Source organism: Mustelus asterias, chromosome 5, assembly GCF_964213995.1.
Source record: "Mustelus asterias chromosome 5, sMusAst1.hap1.1, whole genome shotgun sequence".
NCBI lineage: Eukaryota > Metazoa > Chordata > Chondrichthyes > Carcharhiniformes > Triakidae > Mustelus > Mustelus asterias.
In genome coordinates, this window is record NC_135805.1 from 77,686,926 (window position 1) to 77,702,429 (window position 15,504).

At 48.4% G+C, this 15,504-nt stretch overlaps 1 protein-coding gene across 2 annotated transcripts in view; it reads left to right on the forward strand.

The window, feature by feature from the left end:
- The first annotated feature begins 4,732 nt into the window (after positions 1-4,732).
- akap7 (A kinase (PRKA) anchor protein 7) overlaps positions 4,733-15,504 on the forward strand; it is a 157,097-nt gene continuing 146,325 nt past the window's right edge. For both annotated transcript variants that reach the window (XM_078212860.1, XM_078212862.1), the window contains exon 1: positions 4,733-5,770. In XM_078212860.1, coding sequence (XP_078068986.1) covers positions 5,035-5,770 — 736 coding nt within the window. In that variant the 5' untranslated portion in view covers positions 4,733-5,034. The remainder of the gene's footprint in view (positions 5,771-15,504) is intronic.

The following is a 15,504-nucleotide window of genomic DNA, read 5'->3' on the forward strand; positions in this document are numbered from 1 at the left end:
GGGGAGAAAGAGAGTGTGCGGGGGGGAAAAAGAAAGTGTGCGGGGGGGGAGAAAGAGAGTGTGTGCGGGGGGGAGATAGAGAGTGTGCAGGGGATAAAGAGAGTGTGCGGGGGGGGTTGAAAGAGAGTGCTGGGGGGAGAAAGAGAGCGTGCGGGGGGGGGGAGAAAGAGAGTGCGGGGGGGAGGGGAAAGAGAGTGTGCGGGGCGGGGGAGAAAGAGAGCGTGTGCGGGGGGAGGGGAAAGAGAGTGTGCGGGGGGGAGAAAGAGAGCGTGCGGGGGGAGATAGAGAGTGTGCAGGGGGGAGAAAGAGAGTGTGCGGGGGGGAGAAAGAGAGTGTGCGGGGGGAGATAGAGAGAGTGCTGGGGGGGAGAAAGAGAGTGTGCGGGGGGGAGAAAGAGAGCGTGCGGGGGGAGAGAGAGAGTGTGCAGGGGGGGAAAGAGAGTGTGCGGGGGGAGAAAGAGTGTGTGTGGGGGGAGGGGAAAGAGAGTGTGCGGGGGGGGAGATAGAGAGTGTGCGGGGGGGAGAAAGAGAGCGTGCGGGGGGAGATAGAGAGTGTGCGGGGGGAGATAGAGAGTGTGCGGGGGGGAGAAAGTGAGTGTGCGGGGGGGAGAAAGAGAGTGTGCGGGGGGGAGAAAGAGAGTGTGCGGGGAGAGATAGAGAGTGTGCGGGGGGGGGAAGAGAGTGCGCGGGGGGGAGAAAGAGAGCGTGCGGGCGGAGAAAGAGAGTGCGGTGGGAGAAAGAGAGAGTGCGGGGGGAGATAGAGAGTGTGCGGGGGGGAGAAAGAGAGTGTGCGGGGGGGAGAAAGAGAGTGTGCGGGGAGAGGTAGAGAGTGTGCGGGGGGGAGATAGAGAGTGTGCAGGGGGGAGAGAGTGCGCGGGGGGAGAAAGAGAGCGTGCGGGGGAAGAAAGAGAGTGTGCGGGGGGGGGGGGAAAGAGAGTGTGCGGGGGGGGAGAAAGAGAGTGTGCGGGGGGAGAAAGAGAGCGTGCGGGGGGAGATAGAGAATGTGCAGGGGGGAGAAAGAGAGTGTGCGGGGGGAGATAGAGAGTGTGCGGGGGGGAGAAAGAGAGTGTGCGGGGGGAGATAGAGAGTGTGCTGGGGGGAGAAAGAGAGTGTGCGGGGGGGAGAAAGAGAGTGTGCTGGGGGGAGAAAGAGAGTGTGCTGGGGGGAGAAAGAGAGTGTGCGGGGGGGAGAAAGAGAGTGTGCGGGTGGGAGAAAGAGAGTGTGCGGGGGGGAGAAAGAGAGCGTGCGGGGGGAGGGGAAAGAGAGTGTGCGGGGGGGAGATAGAGAGTGTGCGGGGGGAGAAAGAGAGTGTGCAGGGGGGAGAAAGAGAGCGTGCGGGGGGAGATAGAGAGTGTGCAGGGGGGAGAAAGAGAGCGTGCGGGGGGAGATAGAGAGTGTGCAGGGAGGGAGAAAGAGAGTGTGTGGGGAGGAGAAAGAGAGTGTGCGGGGGGAGATAGAGCGTGTGCGGGGGGAGAAAGAGAGCATGCGGGGGGAGATAGAGTGTGTGCGGGGGGAGATAGAGAGTGTGCTGGGAGGAGAAAGAGAGTGTGCGGGGGGGAGAAAGAGAGTGTGCGGGGGGGAGAAAGAGAGTGTGCGGGGGGGAGAAAGAGAGTGTGCGGGGGGGGGGAGAAAGAGAGTGTGCGGGGGGGAAAAAGAAAGTGTGCGGGGGGGGGAGAAAGAGAGTGTGTGCGGGGGGGAGATAGAGAGTGTGCAGGGGGATAAAGAGAGTGTGCGGGGGGGGTTGAAAGAGAGTGCTGGGGGGAGAAAGAGAGCGTGCGGGGGGGGGGGGGGAGAAAGAGAGTGCGGGGGGGAGGGGAAAGAGAGTGTGCGGGGCGGGGGAGAAAGAGAGCGTGTGCGGGGGGAGGGGAAGAGAGTGTGCGGGGGGGAGAAAGAGAGCGTGCGGGGGGAGATAGAGAGTGTGCAGGGGGGAGAAAGAGAGTGTGCGGGGGGGAGAAAGAGAGTGTGCGGGGGGAGATAGAGAGAGTGCTGGGGGGGAGAAAGAGAGTGTGCGGGGGGAGAAAGAGAGCGTGCGGGGGGAGATAGAGAGTGTGCAGGGGGGGGAAAGAGAGTGTGCGGGGGGAGAAAGAGTGTGTGTGGGGGAGGGGAAAGAGAGTGTGCGGGGGGGGAGATAGAGAGTGTGCGGGGGGGAGAAAGAGAGCGTGCGGGGGGAGATAGAGAGTGTGCGGGGGGAGATAGAGAGTGTGCGGGGGGGAGAAAGAGAGTGTGCGGGGGGGAGAAAGAGAGTGTGCGGGGAGAGATAGAGAGTGTGCGGGGGGGGGAAGAGAGTGCGCGGGGGGGAGAAAGAGAGCGTGCGGGCGGAGAAAGAGAGTGCGGTGGGAGAAAGAGAGAGTGCGGGGGGAGATAGAGAGTGTGCGGGGGGAGATAGAGAGTGTGCGGGGGGGAGATAGAGAGTGTGCGGGGGGGAGATAGAGAGTGTGCGGGGGGGAGATAGAGAGTGTGCAGGGGGGAGAGAGTGCGCGGGGGGAGAAAGAGAGCGTGCGGGGGGAGATAGAGAGTGTGCGGGGGGAGAAGGAGAGTGCGGGGGGAGAAAGAGAGTGCGGGGGGAGAAAGAGAGTGCGGGGGGAGAAAGAGAGTGTGCAGGGGGGGAGAAAGAGAGTGCGGGGGGAGAAAGCGAGTGTGCGGGGGGAGAAGGAGTGTTTGCGGGGGGAGAAAGAGCGAGTGCGGGGGGGAGAAAGAGAGTGTGCGGGGGGAGAAGGAGTGTGTGCGGGGGGAGAAAGAGAGAGTGCGTGTGAAGAAAGAGAGTGTGCGGGGGAAGAAAGAGAGTGTGCGGGGGAAGAAAGAGAGTGTGCGGGGGGGGAGAAAGAGAGTGTGCGGGGGGGGAGAAAGAGAGTGTGCGGGGGGGGAGAAAGAGAGTGTGCGGGGGGGAGAAAGAGAGTGCGGGGGGAGAAAGAGAGTGCGGGGGGGAAAGAGAGTGTGCGGGGGGAGATAGAGAGCGTGCGGGGGGAGATAGAGATTGTGCAGGGGGGGGAGAAAGAGAGTGTGCAGGGGGGGGAGAAAGAGAGTGTGCAGGGGGGAGAAAGAGAGTGTGCGGGGGGGAGAAAGAGAGTGTGCGGGGGGAGATAGAGAGTGTGCAGGGGGGGGAGAAAGAGAGTGTGCAGGGGGGAGAAAGAGAGTGTGCGGGGGGGTGAAAGAGAGTGTGCGGGGGGAGATAGAGAGTGTGCGGGGGGGAGAGAGTGCGCGGGGGGAGAAAGAGAGCGTGCGGGGGGAGATAGAGAGTGTGCGGGGGGAGATAGAGAGTGTGCAGGGGGGGGAGAAAGAGAGTGTGCAGGGGGGAGAAAGAGAGTGTGCGGGGGGGAGAAAGAGAGTGTGCGGGGGGAGATAGAGAGTGTGCGGGGGGGAGAGAGTGCGCGGGGGGAGAAAGAGAGCGTGCGGGGGGAGATAGAGAGTGTGCGGGGGGAGAAGGAGAGTGCGGGGGCAGAAAGAGAGTGCGGGGGGAGAAAGAGAGTGTGCGGGGGGAGAAGGAGTGTGTGCGGGGGGAGAAAGAGCGAGTGCGGGGGGGAGAAAGAGAGTGTGCGGGGGGAGAAGGAGTGTGTGCGGGGGCAGAAACAGAGAGTGCGGGGGAAGAAAGAGAGTGTGCGGGGGGGGGGGAGAAAGAGAGTGTGCGGGGGGGGAGAAAGAGAGTGTGCGGGGGGGAGAAAGAGAGAGTGCGGGGGGAGAAAGAAAGTGTGCGGGGGAGGGGATAAAGCGAGTGTGCGGGGGGGAGAGAGTGTGCGGGGGCGGGGAGGGTGGGTGGGGGGAGAAAGAGTGTGCGCGGGGGGGGAGAAAGCGAGTGTGCGGGGTGGGAGAAAGAGAGCGTGCGGGGGGAGAAAGAGAGCGTGTGGGGGGAGATAGTGTGCGGGGGGGGGAGAAAGCGAGTGTGCGGGGAGCGGGGGGCGGTAGACAGCATGGTGTGAATGATGGGTTTTGGCCTTCAGACCTTGGGGTGCGAGGCTCCAGAAATGAAGCTGAGAACAGGGTCCACCTCCTGCAAATCTGCCCGAGTGGTGACATTGGGAGCCTTTCTTAACAGTGCGTGGTTCGGGTCTTGTCTGCAGAGATATTCACCACTGGAGGCTTTCAAAAGGGAGTTGGAAAATACAGAGTGACAATAGCAGGACTGTGAGGAAAAACACCAAGTGGGACTAGCTGAGTAGCAGACAAGGGGCACAGATGTGACGGACCAAATAGACTTCTGTGCTGGAACCGTTCTATGATTCCAAGTGCTTCAGAACATCCGAAGTCGTGAAAGGTGTTTCATAAATCCAAGGCTTTCTTTTTCAATTTCCCAAGTGAGCAGAATGCCGTCCATCCTGACTGTCTGCCCCTCTACCGCGGCTACGTCCGCGGCCAGGTGTCCCTGGAGAGGGAGCATGCGGTGTCCACGGGCGCGGTTGATGCCTTCCGTGCCCGTTGGGCACTGCAGGGGTTGGGGTGCGTTATCGACCCTAATAATCACATTATAATTTGATGTTTTTCAGTTTCCTTTGTACTTTGATTTTTGTTCGGGCTGTTCCCCCTCCTTTTGGGGAGCTGCCCCTTTTTACTTTGTCCTGACTCAACTTGAGTTTGTTTATTTGGTTTGACCTTAAAAGAGGCCAAATGAGCAGAATCACTTTCAGGCTGCAATTGCAAGCACACAGGGTTAGGGTTCGCACCATGTTCATTCCCGGGCTCACTGCGGAGATCACCTGGCTGCAGCGCAACATTTGAGTTTTGCAGTCATTTTAAAGCTGGGGAAACATGCGCTCAGCGGCTCGGATTTGGGGGAGAGATGGAGGTTTGTGCTCACCGCCGGCTGACACGAGGAAGTTTCTCAAAAGCAGTGAGGTGTAGCCGCGGTTTGCACTGCATTGGGCAGGAGATGTACCTGGCACTTCGCACCTGGCCCTGAGCCGGGAGCCTGGGAATTGCGTTCTGAGTGCGACGCCCGTGCGAGCCGCCGTAGCCGGGGCAGCTCGAGCCGGCTCCCCCCGCCCATTGGAATCCCAGCCCGGGGACCCCCGCGTGCCGTGCCGCACAGCCCGGGCTGCGCTCCATGCTGGGCCGGAGCCGCTGCTCCTCTCCCACAGCCTGGCTGCCGCTGCAGCTACTTGCAAAATGCCCGAGAGCGGATCCGGCCGCCAGCAGGACACCGAGGCGCTTTTGCAACCCACCGCCGGGGATTGGGAGGACAACCTGCCGGCACTGGCCCTGTGCGCCGGCTGCTCACTCCGGCTCTAGTTCAGACCCGGCTCCCGGCAGCGCGTGTTGTGCAATCAATGTGCCAGAATTAGGATGTGAAAGGTCAGTGCAACTTGAAGCTTGGATATCCTGCAGTCCTGTGGAGCAACGGGGCTTTCAGCCTTTCCGTGAAAAGCTTGCCTCACCGCACTGTTATCGCACGGAGTCCCCCAATACAGCCAAAGGTTTCAAAGCAACGGTCTACTCGGGAAATATTTTTATATTTTATCCTTTAAACTTCTCACGCCATGACTCAGTTTTACTTCAAAGAGAACTTCCAGCACCTGTTTTTAAATTGGGTGTAACAGACACCAGGTACTCTGCATTGGACTCCTGGCGTTTACTCTCTGGGAGGGACATGGAGGCAGTAACTTCAAAGACACTGGAAGAAGGTAATATTATGATACCTATGGACTGCGATCAGCAAAGCAATGAAGAACTTCAGCAAGTGTTAACAACATCTGAGTCTGACGCAGCTTCTGTAAGGGATTCGTCTGCAAACACAGACTGGTTACTGTCGGATTCAAATTCTAAAGACTATCTGCAAAATGGTGAGAATGGCACAAAGTGTATTGAAATCATAAGTGTTTTCTGCTGCTAATTTAAGAAGCTTTATTATAACCTTGATCAACCATTTATAATCACGTGTGTAGCAGCACAACAATGAATATACTGTATCACAGACAGCTACAAGAATTTTGCATAATTCCCTACACCCGTAGGCATAATTTGTACAATATTCAATGTTTGTCTATAATATAAAAATACAATTTCTGGCATTAATCATAGTGAGACAAAGGATATATCATTATGCTATGTAACAGTCAGGCCCACTAATTTACAGTGATGCAGTCCATGGATTTTTATTAATATTTTGAGAATTGAAATTAAAATTGTTCATGTTTGTGAATTCGTGGTCTGGATTATTTCCAGGAATAATCTTGAATATATTTTATTTATCAATATATTTCAGTTCAAAAACTTTAAGTCACTTTTTCAGCAGATATTTAATGTTAACTTCAAGTGTCATTATTCAGAATGGCAACTTCACATCATGTAAACATTTTGTTGTTTTATTTGTTGATGACTGATTCTGTTCAAACCAAACAGCTTTTAAAAATAATAAATAATGTTATCTTTAACTGAAATTTGTAATTTTGAAGAGCTTATTTATAAAATAAGTTTCAAGAATGTAAAGTTTACCAATTGAACTCTGCTTCTTGTTACTTTTAATGACCTAAAGGTTTTATTAAAGGACTTGGTATCTTCTAAAGCCGTAAGATGAGGCTCAATATATTTGTCCAGAGTAGTGATGCTGTCAGTTGAAAGCATTCCTGCAGTCTGATCCTATGTAATGTGGTCAGTTTCCTAGACTTTATCAAGAACATTTCAGATAGCCAAATCATGTAATAATTCTGTCTCAAATATCTTCAACATGTTGAACAAATTTCAAAAGCTTTACTTGGATCAGAAAATGCCAACATGGTTTTACAAAATGGTAGTCCTGTTCTTACAAGTTCATTCAAGTTTTTTTGAGTATGTAACTAGTAGATAAAGCAGAGCCAGTAGATATAGTATACTAGGTTTTCCAAAAGCCATTTGATAAGGCACCTCACAAGACATGTGGTACAAAAGGTAAAGGCTCATGGAATTGGGGGTAATTTATAAGCACAGAGAGAGGGTAGGGTTAAACGGGGCATTTTCAGCTTGGCAGGCTGTGAATAGTGGAACGCTGCAAGGGCATCAGCTGTTTACTTTACTCAGAGAGTAGTAAGGGCGTGGAATGCCCTGCCTGCAGCAGTAGTGGACGCGTCAACATTAAGAGCATTCAAATGGTTATTGGATAAACGTATGGATGATATTGGAATAGTGTAGATTAGATGGGCTTTAGATTGGTTCCACTGGTCGGCGCAACATCGAGGGTAGAAGGGCCTGTACTGCGCTGTAATGTTCTGTGTTCTATGTTTACAATTTTTATTAATGACTTGAGAGTAATGTGTCTAAGTACACTGACAATACAAAGTTAAGTGGAATTGTAACCAAATTGCAACCAGCTTTGACAAAGGGTCATCTGGACTCGAAATGCCAGCTCTTTTCTCTCCTTATAGATGCTGCCAGACCTGCTGAGATTATCCAGCATTTTCTCATAGAATCATAGAATCCCTACAGTGCAGAAAGCGGCCATTTGGCCCATTGAGTCTGCACTGACCACAATCCCACCCAGGCCCTACCCCCATATTTCTACATATTTACCCGCTAATCCCTCTAACCTACGCATCTCAGGACACTGAGAGGTGATCTCATTGCAACATACAGGAATTTGAAGGAGATAGATTGGTTAGACACTGAGAACTTGTTTTCCCCTAGCTGGAGAATCTAAAACACGGGGGCACAGCCTCAGGGTAAGAGGCCAAACATTTAGCACTGAGATTGGAAGAAGTTTCTTCCCTGAGGGTTGTGAATCTTTGGAATTCTCAATCCCAGAGGATTGTGATTGCTCCATCATTGAATACATTACGGCTGAGAGAGATATTTTCTGGAGTCTGGGAATTGAGGGATATGTGGAGCATGTCGGTGAGTGGAGTTGTGGACAATGATCAGCCATAATTGAATGACAGAGCAAGCTTTAGGGGTCACTTTGTCTACTCGGGTCAGTTTAGGACAGAGTTGAGGAGGAACTTCTTCTCTCAGAGGGTGGTGAATCTCTGGAATTCTCTGCCCACTGAAGTGGTGGAGGCTACCTTGTTGAATATGTTTAAATCACGGATAGATGGATTCCTGATCGGTAAGGGGATGAGGGGTTATAGGGATCAGGTGGGTAAGTGGAACTGATCCACTTCAGTTCAGCCATGATCTTATTGAATGGCGGGGCAGGCTCGAGGGGCTAGATGGCCTACTCCTGCTCCTATTTCTTATGTTCTTACTCTTTTCCTATTATGTTTTTTTCCAGGCAAATTTTGAAGCAAATCTAAAAAATGGGTTTGAGTCAGACAGGCAAAACAAATATCTGCCTAAAAACTGTTAAAGCCTTTAGTGATTGAGAATTATTAGTATTGTACACTTCAGGATGCTTGTGTAACTTAGAAGGGGAAGAAAAAATTAGATGCTGATGTACATTCTCAGGACAGTGTCTTTTCTATTTAATTTGGGGGTGGGGGGGGAAATAATTGTATTTTGAAAGCAAAACAGGCCACGTTTCTGACTCAACATTGGCTCTATTCTCGCTCCACAGATGCTGTCAGACCTGCAGAGATTTTCCAGCATTTCCTGTTTTTGTTTCAGGTTCCAGCATCCGCAATATTTTGCCTTTTATCTTAGTGTAATCATGATCTCTCTTTTCATAGGTTAAAATAGGAGAACCTTTTAATTGTTGACATTTTGTGGGACAGAGCGAGCAAGAGACTGGGATACACTTTCAAGATCCAATTGTCAACATTAATGCCTGTAAAGTTCTCAAAGTTAGACATGAGAGCTGGGGCAAAAGCAAAATACTGTGGATGCAAGAATTTGAAACGAAAAACAGAAAATGCTGGAGGAATTCAGCAGGTCCGACAGCATCTGTGGAGAGAGCATAAAGCCAATGTTTCAAGTCTGGATGACTCTTCGCCAGCTCAGGCTGACTTTAATCCAAGCCCCCAGCATTAATGTCATCTGCTTCAGATGCTCTGCCTCCCCTCACTGATTGGCGCCTTGTGTTTCTCAGCAATGTGCTAAACCACATATTCTATCTGCTGTCAGTGACAACCTTAATCAGAGTCAGAAATTGTACTTCTTTTGACAGTGGTGTGTATTTACCCTCTTCAAGCTCCACGTAAGTGTTGACACCATTAATCCCACTATTCTTTCCACTGCCTTTCTTCTCTTGTCCAGCATGGTGGGTATCACAATTGCCTCTCTCCAATATAGCAGGAGAATTTTGAATAATGGTTTTAGGGCACCTTCCCCACCCCCAAACGCTTTGATTTACCTTTTGACTCCTCCTCTTTGCCACATTTCTTTGCAGCATCACGTGCTGACATGGGCAAAGTTTCAGACATAGAAACTAGAAGCGGGAGTAGGCCATTTGGCCCTTAGAGTCTGCTCATTTTGATCATGGCTGATCATTGAATTCAATATCCTGCTTTCCCCCCTTCCTCCCATATCTCTTGATCCCTTTAGCCCCAAGAGCTATATCTAATTTCTTCTTGAAATCACACAACATTTTGGCCTCAACTACTTTCTGTGGTAGTGAATTCCAAACATTCACCACCTCTGGGTGAAGAAATTTCTCCTCACCTCAGTTCTAAAACGTTTATCCCTTATCCTCAAACTATGGCCCCTCGTTCTGGACTCCCCCACCATTGGGAACATTCTTTCTGAATCTCCCCTGTCTAATCCTGTTAGAATTTTATAAGTTTCTGTGAGATCCCCTCTCACTCTTCAAAACTCCAGTTGATATAATCCTAACCGACTTAGTCTCTCCTCATCTGACAGACCTGCCATCCCAGGAATCGGCCTGGTAAACCTTCGCTGTACTCCCTCTATAGCACGGACGTCATAAGAACATAAGAAATAGGAGCAGGCCATCTAGCTCCTCGAGCCTGCCCCGCCATTCAATAAGATCATGGCTGATCTGATAGTGGTTTAGTTCCACTTACCCGCCTGCTCCCCATAACCCTTAATTCCCTTATTGATCAGAAATCTATCTACCTGTGACTTAAACATATTTAACGAGGTAGCCTCCACTGCTTCAATGGGCAGAGAATTCCAGAGATTCACTACCCTCTGAGAGAAGAGGTTCCTTCTCAACTCTGTCCTAAACTGACTCCCCCTTATTTTGAGGCTGTGTCCTCTAGTTCTTGTTTCCTTTCTAAGTGGAAAGAATCTCTCTGCCTCTACCCTGTCTAGCCCCTTCATTATCTTATATGTCTCTATATGATCTCCCCTCAGCCTTCTAAACTCCAACGAGTACAGGCCCAATCTACTCAATCTCTCCTCATAAGCTAACCCCCCTCATCTCCGGTATCAATCTGGTGAACCTTCTCTGTACTCCCTCCAAGGCCAATACATCCTTCCGCAAATACGGGGACCAAAATTGCACACACTGCTCCAGTTGCGGCCTCCCAGTACCTTGTACAATTGTAGCAAGACCTCCCTGCTTTTATACTCCATCCCCTTCGCGATAAAGGCCAACATTCCATTTGCCTTCTTGATCACCTGCAAACTGAGTTTTTACGATTCATGCGCAAGGACCCCCAGGTCCCTCTGCACAGTAGCATGTTGTAATTTTTCACCATTTAAATAATAGTCCATTTTACTATTATTCCTTCCAAAGTGGATAACCTCACACTTGTCAACGTTATACTCCATCTGCCAGATCCTCGCCCACTCACTTAGCCTATCCAAATCTCTACAGACTTTCCGCAACCTCCACGCAATTCGCTTTCCCACTCATCTTTGTATCATCCGCAAACTTTATTACCCTACACTCGGTCCCCTCCTCCAGATCGTCTATGTATATGGTAAACAGTTGAGGCCCCAGCACCGATCCCTGCGGCACGCCACTAGTCATCAACTGCCAACCAGAAAAGCACCCATTTATTCCAACTCTCTGCTTCCTGTTAGATAGCCAATCCTCAATCCATGGTAACACTTTACCCCCAACTCCGTGTACCTTTATCTTATGCAGCAACCTTTTGTGAGGCACCTTATCGAACGCCTTCTGGAAATCCAAAAACACCACATCCACCGGTTCCTCTCTGTCAACCGCACTCATTACATCTTCATAAAAATCCAGTAAATTCGTCAAACACGACTTTCCCTTCATGAATCCATGCTGTGTCTGCTTGATCGAACCATTTTTTTCCAGGTGTCCTCCTATTTCCTCTTTAATGATGGATTCCAGCAATTTCCCAACTACAGACGTTAAGCTAACCGTCCTGTAGTTACCCGCCTTTTGTCTACCTCCTTTTTTAAACAGTGGCGTCACATTAGCTGTTTTTCAATCAGCCGGCACTTCCCCAGGGTCCAGCGAATTTTGATAAATTGCAACCAACGCATCCGCTATTACTTCTGCCATTTCTTTCAGTACCCTGGGATGCATTCCATCTGGGCCCGGGGACGTGTCTACCTTTAGTCCCATTAGCCTACCAAGCACTACCTCTTTAGTAATAGTAATCGTTTTAAGGACCTCACCCCCTACAATCCCACAACCATCAATTTTCAGTAAGCTATTTGTGTCCTCTGCCGTGAAGACCGACACAAAAAACTTGTTTAAGGCCTTGGCCATTTCCTCATTTCCTATTATTAAATCCCCCTTCTCGTCTTCTAAGGGTCCAACATTTACTTTAGCTACTCTTTTCCTTTTTATATATTTGTAAAAACTTTTACTATCAGTTTTTATATTTTGTGCTCGTTTAGTTTCATAATCTATCTTTCCTTTCTTTATCGCTTTCTTCGTAGTTCTTTGTTGTTTTTTAAAGCTTTCCCAATCTTCTAATTGCCCACTAGTTTTGGCCACACTGTACGCATCGGTTTTTAATTTAATACTCTCCTTTATTTCCTTAGTTATCCACGGCTGGTTATCCCTTTTCTTACATTCCTTTTTTATCACAGGAATATATTTTTGCTGAGTACTGAGAAAAATCTCCTTAGTCATTCCTCAGATAAGGAGACGAATACTTCACACAATACTCCAGGTGTGGCCTCACCAACACCCTATACAATTGCAGCAAAACATCCCTATCCCTACACTCAAATCCTTTCGCTATGAAAGCCAACATACCATTTGCCTTCTTTACTGCCTGCTGTACGTGCGCGCTTACTTTCAGCAACTGATGCACGAAGACTCCAAGGTCTTGTTGAGTATCCACTCCCTCAATTTACATCCAAAAACAGACACATGCTGATACCCACCTCTTTTCCGATATCTCTCTACACCCACCTCTGCATTGTTAAACATATTGCATGACATCCAGCCTTGGGACAACTCCGGCATTGTCTTTGGACCAGGCCTGAACTCTGCACTTGGGCTGCCAAATCTTCACCCTCTTCCCCACCCTACTCCCATCATCCGGGTTGAACCAAACTGTTTGCATCTTTGGCATCTTATTTAGCCCAGGCTGAACTTCTGATTTCACACCTCCTGCATCCCAAAAACTGGTTACTTCCAGCTGCAGAATGTTGCCCATCTCCACTTTTACCTCAGTCCATCTCATTGATCCTCATGTCATCTCTTGCCTTAACTATGCCAATGTTCCTCAGAGTACATTCCATAAATTTAAGCTCATTCAAAATTCCTGCTTGACCATCATCCCTAGTATCTTGACAACTCGCGTTTATAGGTCACATCTCCAAGTGAAGAACACATGGTTGCATTATTAGCACATCAGTGGGAGCAAAATAAGCTCTTGCAGGACACAATTACTTCAGTTATGGAGCAGTCAAGTGAACGCAATAAATAGGAGAAAATCTTCCAGCTATTGGTGCTGGACTGGATTGGCTTAATGAGGCTGTTTGTCTGAAGGGCTCTTATCATGCCATGTGGCAAAAACTGCACGCAGGAAAAATTGGGTGTAGTGGACGTATAGTCTTTCTGGCAGGCTTCTGTGTTTCATGGAGTGCTTGATTTCATCGGCATTTTGACTAAACAAAAGACCATGAGTTTAGTTCTTGGTAGTCAGAGCTGAAAGAGCATGTTGTAAGCATCCAGTCCCTGGTAAGATCTCTTGGTCAAATTATTTCTAAATGGACACTAAAGTTAGGAGGAGCTTTATAAGAAAATGAAATCTGCAGTTGTTTTTTAATCTTAATAAACTTGACTCGCGTAGCCTGAGAGAATTGGTCAGTTGATGTGTTTATGTTTCGATCAGTTGTAGAGATTGAGAGTTTATGGTTGTACTCTTGTGCATCCTTAATTATTAAAAGAGTTTGTTTATTTTGTGGCCTGATATCCTAAGTTGCTTCATACACCAGATAAATCTTTTGGATCATTAAGGATGGACACTTGCACAGTGGTTAGCACTGCTGCCTCACAGCGCCAGGGACCTGGGTTTGATTCCCGGCTTGGGTCACTGTCTGTGTGGAGTTTGCACATTCTCCTCGTGTCTGCATGGGTTTCCTCCGGGCGCTCCAGTTTCCTCCCACAGTCTAAAGATGTGCTGGTTAGGTGCATTGGTCATGCTAAATTCTCCCTCAGTGTACCCAAACAGGAGCTGGAGTGTGGCGGTGAGGGGATTTTCATAGTAACTTCATTGCAGTGTTAATGTAAGCCTACTTGTGACTAATAAATAAACTTAACTTAGTGGATGTTTTGTTTTGGGTTGGAGAAAAGGTATCTGGAGCAAACAAAAATTTTTTAAATGTCATAAGATTTTGCGAAGTTGGGTACATGTGGCAATTTGGTATTCTCTGTTATGATATTCAGCTTGGAATTGTTCGTGAACTTTTAACCATCATAAAACGTTCAGGGCTAAATAGTGACTGACAGATGGAAAGGCAAAAGATTGTTTGGAACCACTTTTAAGCGATGCAGCTGTCATGTTGTAGAAACAGTATTATGTTCTGAGCAGATGTGCAGAGGTTTCACATACATAATTCAGCTTTGTCATGGTACAAGTGTAATGATGTAAACAGGCTATCTGATCATTATTATATTGCTGTTTAAAGCAGTTTGCAGTTTGGCTGCCACGTTTCCTACATTACAACAGTAGCTGAACTTCTAAATTCCTTCATTGGTTTGAAACGTGTTTTGGCACATCCGGAGGTCACGAAAGGCACGATGAAAATGCAAATGTTTTCTTTGTTTTATCTACTGGGCTGAGGGGTTTTTAAGCCAGTTTGTGATGTAATCTCTCTGATGTATGCAATCCTCAGTGCCACACCATCTTTGAGTCAGGTGTAGCCGTTGGTCATGCATAATACGCAGAGGGCCTATAACCACGCTCTCCCTTGATGAAGACCCATTATCCATGTGCTTCTCATTAGAGCCCTGATTCTCTACTTTCGTTGAGCTACGCAAAGTTCAAGCTGCTGGTAGAAATGTGCAATAAAGTTGATGCAAGTTTGTGCACATTTAATATCCGCAGCTGACCTAGCAAATGAAAAGACCAAAGGGTTCCAAACAAATGCTTACTGAGGTATAATCTGGCTAAGTGGATTATTAGCAAACAGTCCCATCTGGACATCTGTCACATTTTATCAGTCAGGGTTGCTAATGTAACAAAGCTATGAATATGAGTCTTATTGTGCAAAGCCTGAGCTATTCAAGATGAGGGGAAATTAAATGAGTGTGTATTATGTTTTCCTGCATGATCACTTGGGGAGCTTAAAATAATTTTTTGATGAAAGATGTACGCAGAGTACAGAATTTGCTGTCCGGATCCATCTGTTGATTTATTGTATTTGAAAATGTATTATAATTTGAAACCTTAATGGCAGCTGTTACACTCCTGCAGTGGAATGAAATTGAAGGAACTGATGGATTCTGATTTTGGGCACTGTAACAATGGCATTCACACCATAATTATAATTTTTCACTTTTTCTACTGCCTTGTCACTTTGTGCATAAGTTTTCATTTGTGAAAATGCTGCAACCACTGACCAAGTTGTAACTGATAGTACTGCTTGTTAAGTACTGTAGAGTTCAAATTGCACTCAAAACACAAGTTTTGAAAGAGAAGTACATCACATAATGCGATGTTAATCAACAGTTCAAGTGGACACTTTTTTTACATGTCTGCCATTACACGTTAGTAAATTACAGTGAAAGCCAGCTATATAATGCAGGGAATTTTCACAGTAACTTGATTACAGTGTTAATGTGAGCCTACTTGTGATGTGCTATTCAAACACGAGGCTTGAAGCTCAGTAAATGAAAGGCTTTTATTTACTGTAACGAAGCTACCAGAACTTATATACACTATCCCAGACTGAAGGGGTCCCGGCCAGAGCAGGGACTCTTATACCTCTCCCAGGAGGCGGAGCCCGACTGGGATGTGCCACAACACTACAGTACAGAGGTGTAACAACCCCACCCTAACCCCAACAGCAACAATAGCACAACCCAACAGTAACATATGTACATCCTTGTAGTACTGGCCAGCCCCTGGCTCAGCACTATCCAGTGGGAACCAACGATGGTTCACCACAACTTGTGACACTAATAAATAAACTTAAACGCTATGAAAACTTTATGCATTCACCCATGCAAGTTGGGGCTACCAATTATATAACAGAGGACAATACTTTATTTGTATTGATATTTCACTTGTGCTCTTTGAGAACCACCCCAATATTCTGAATGGTA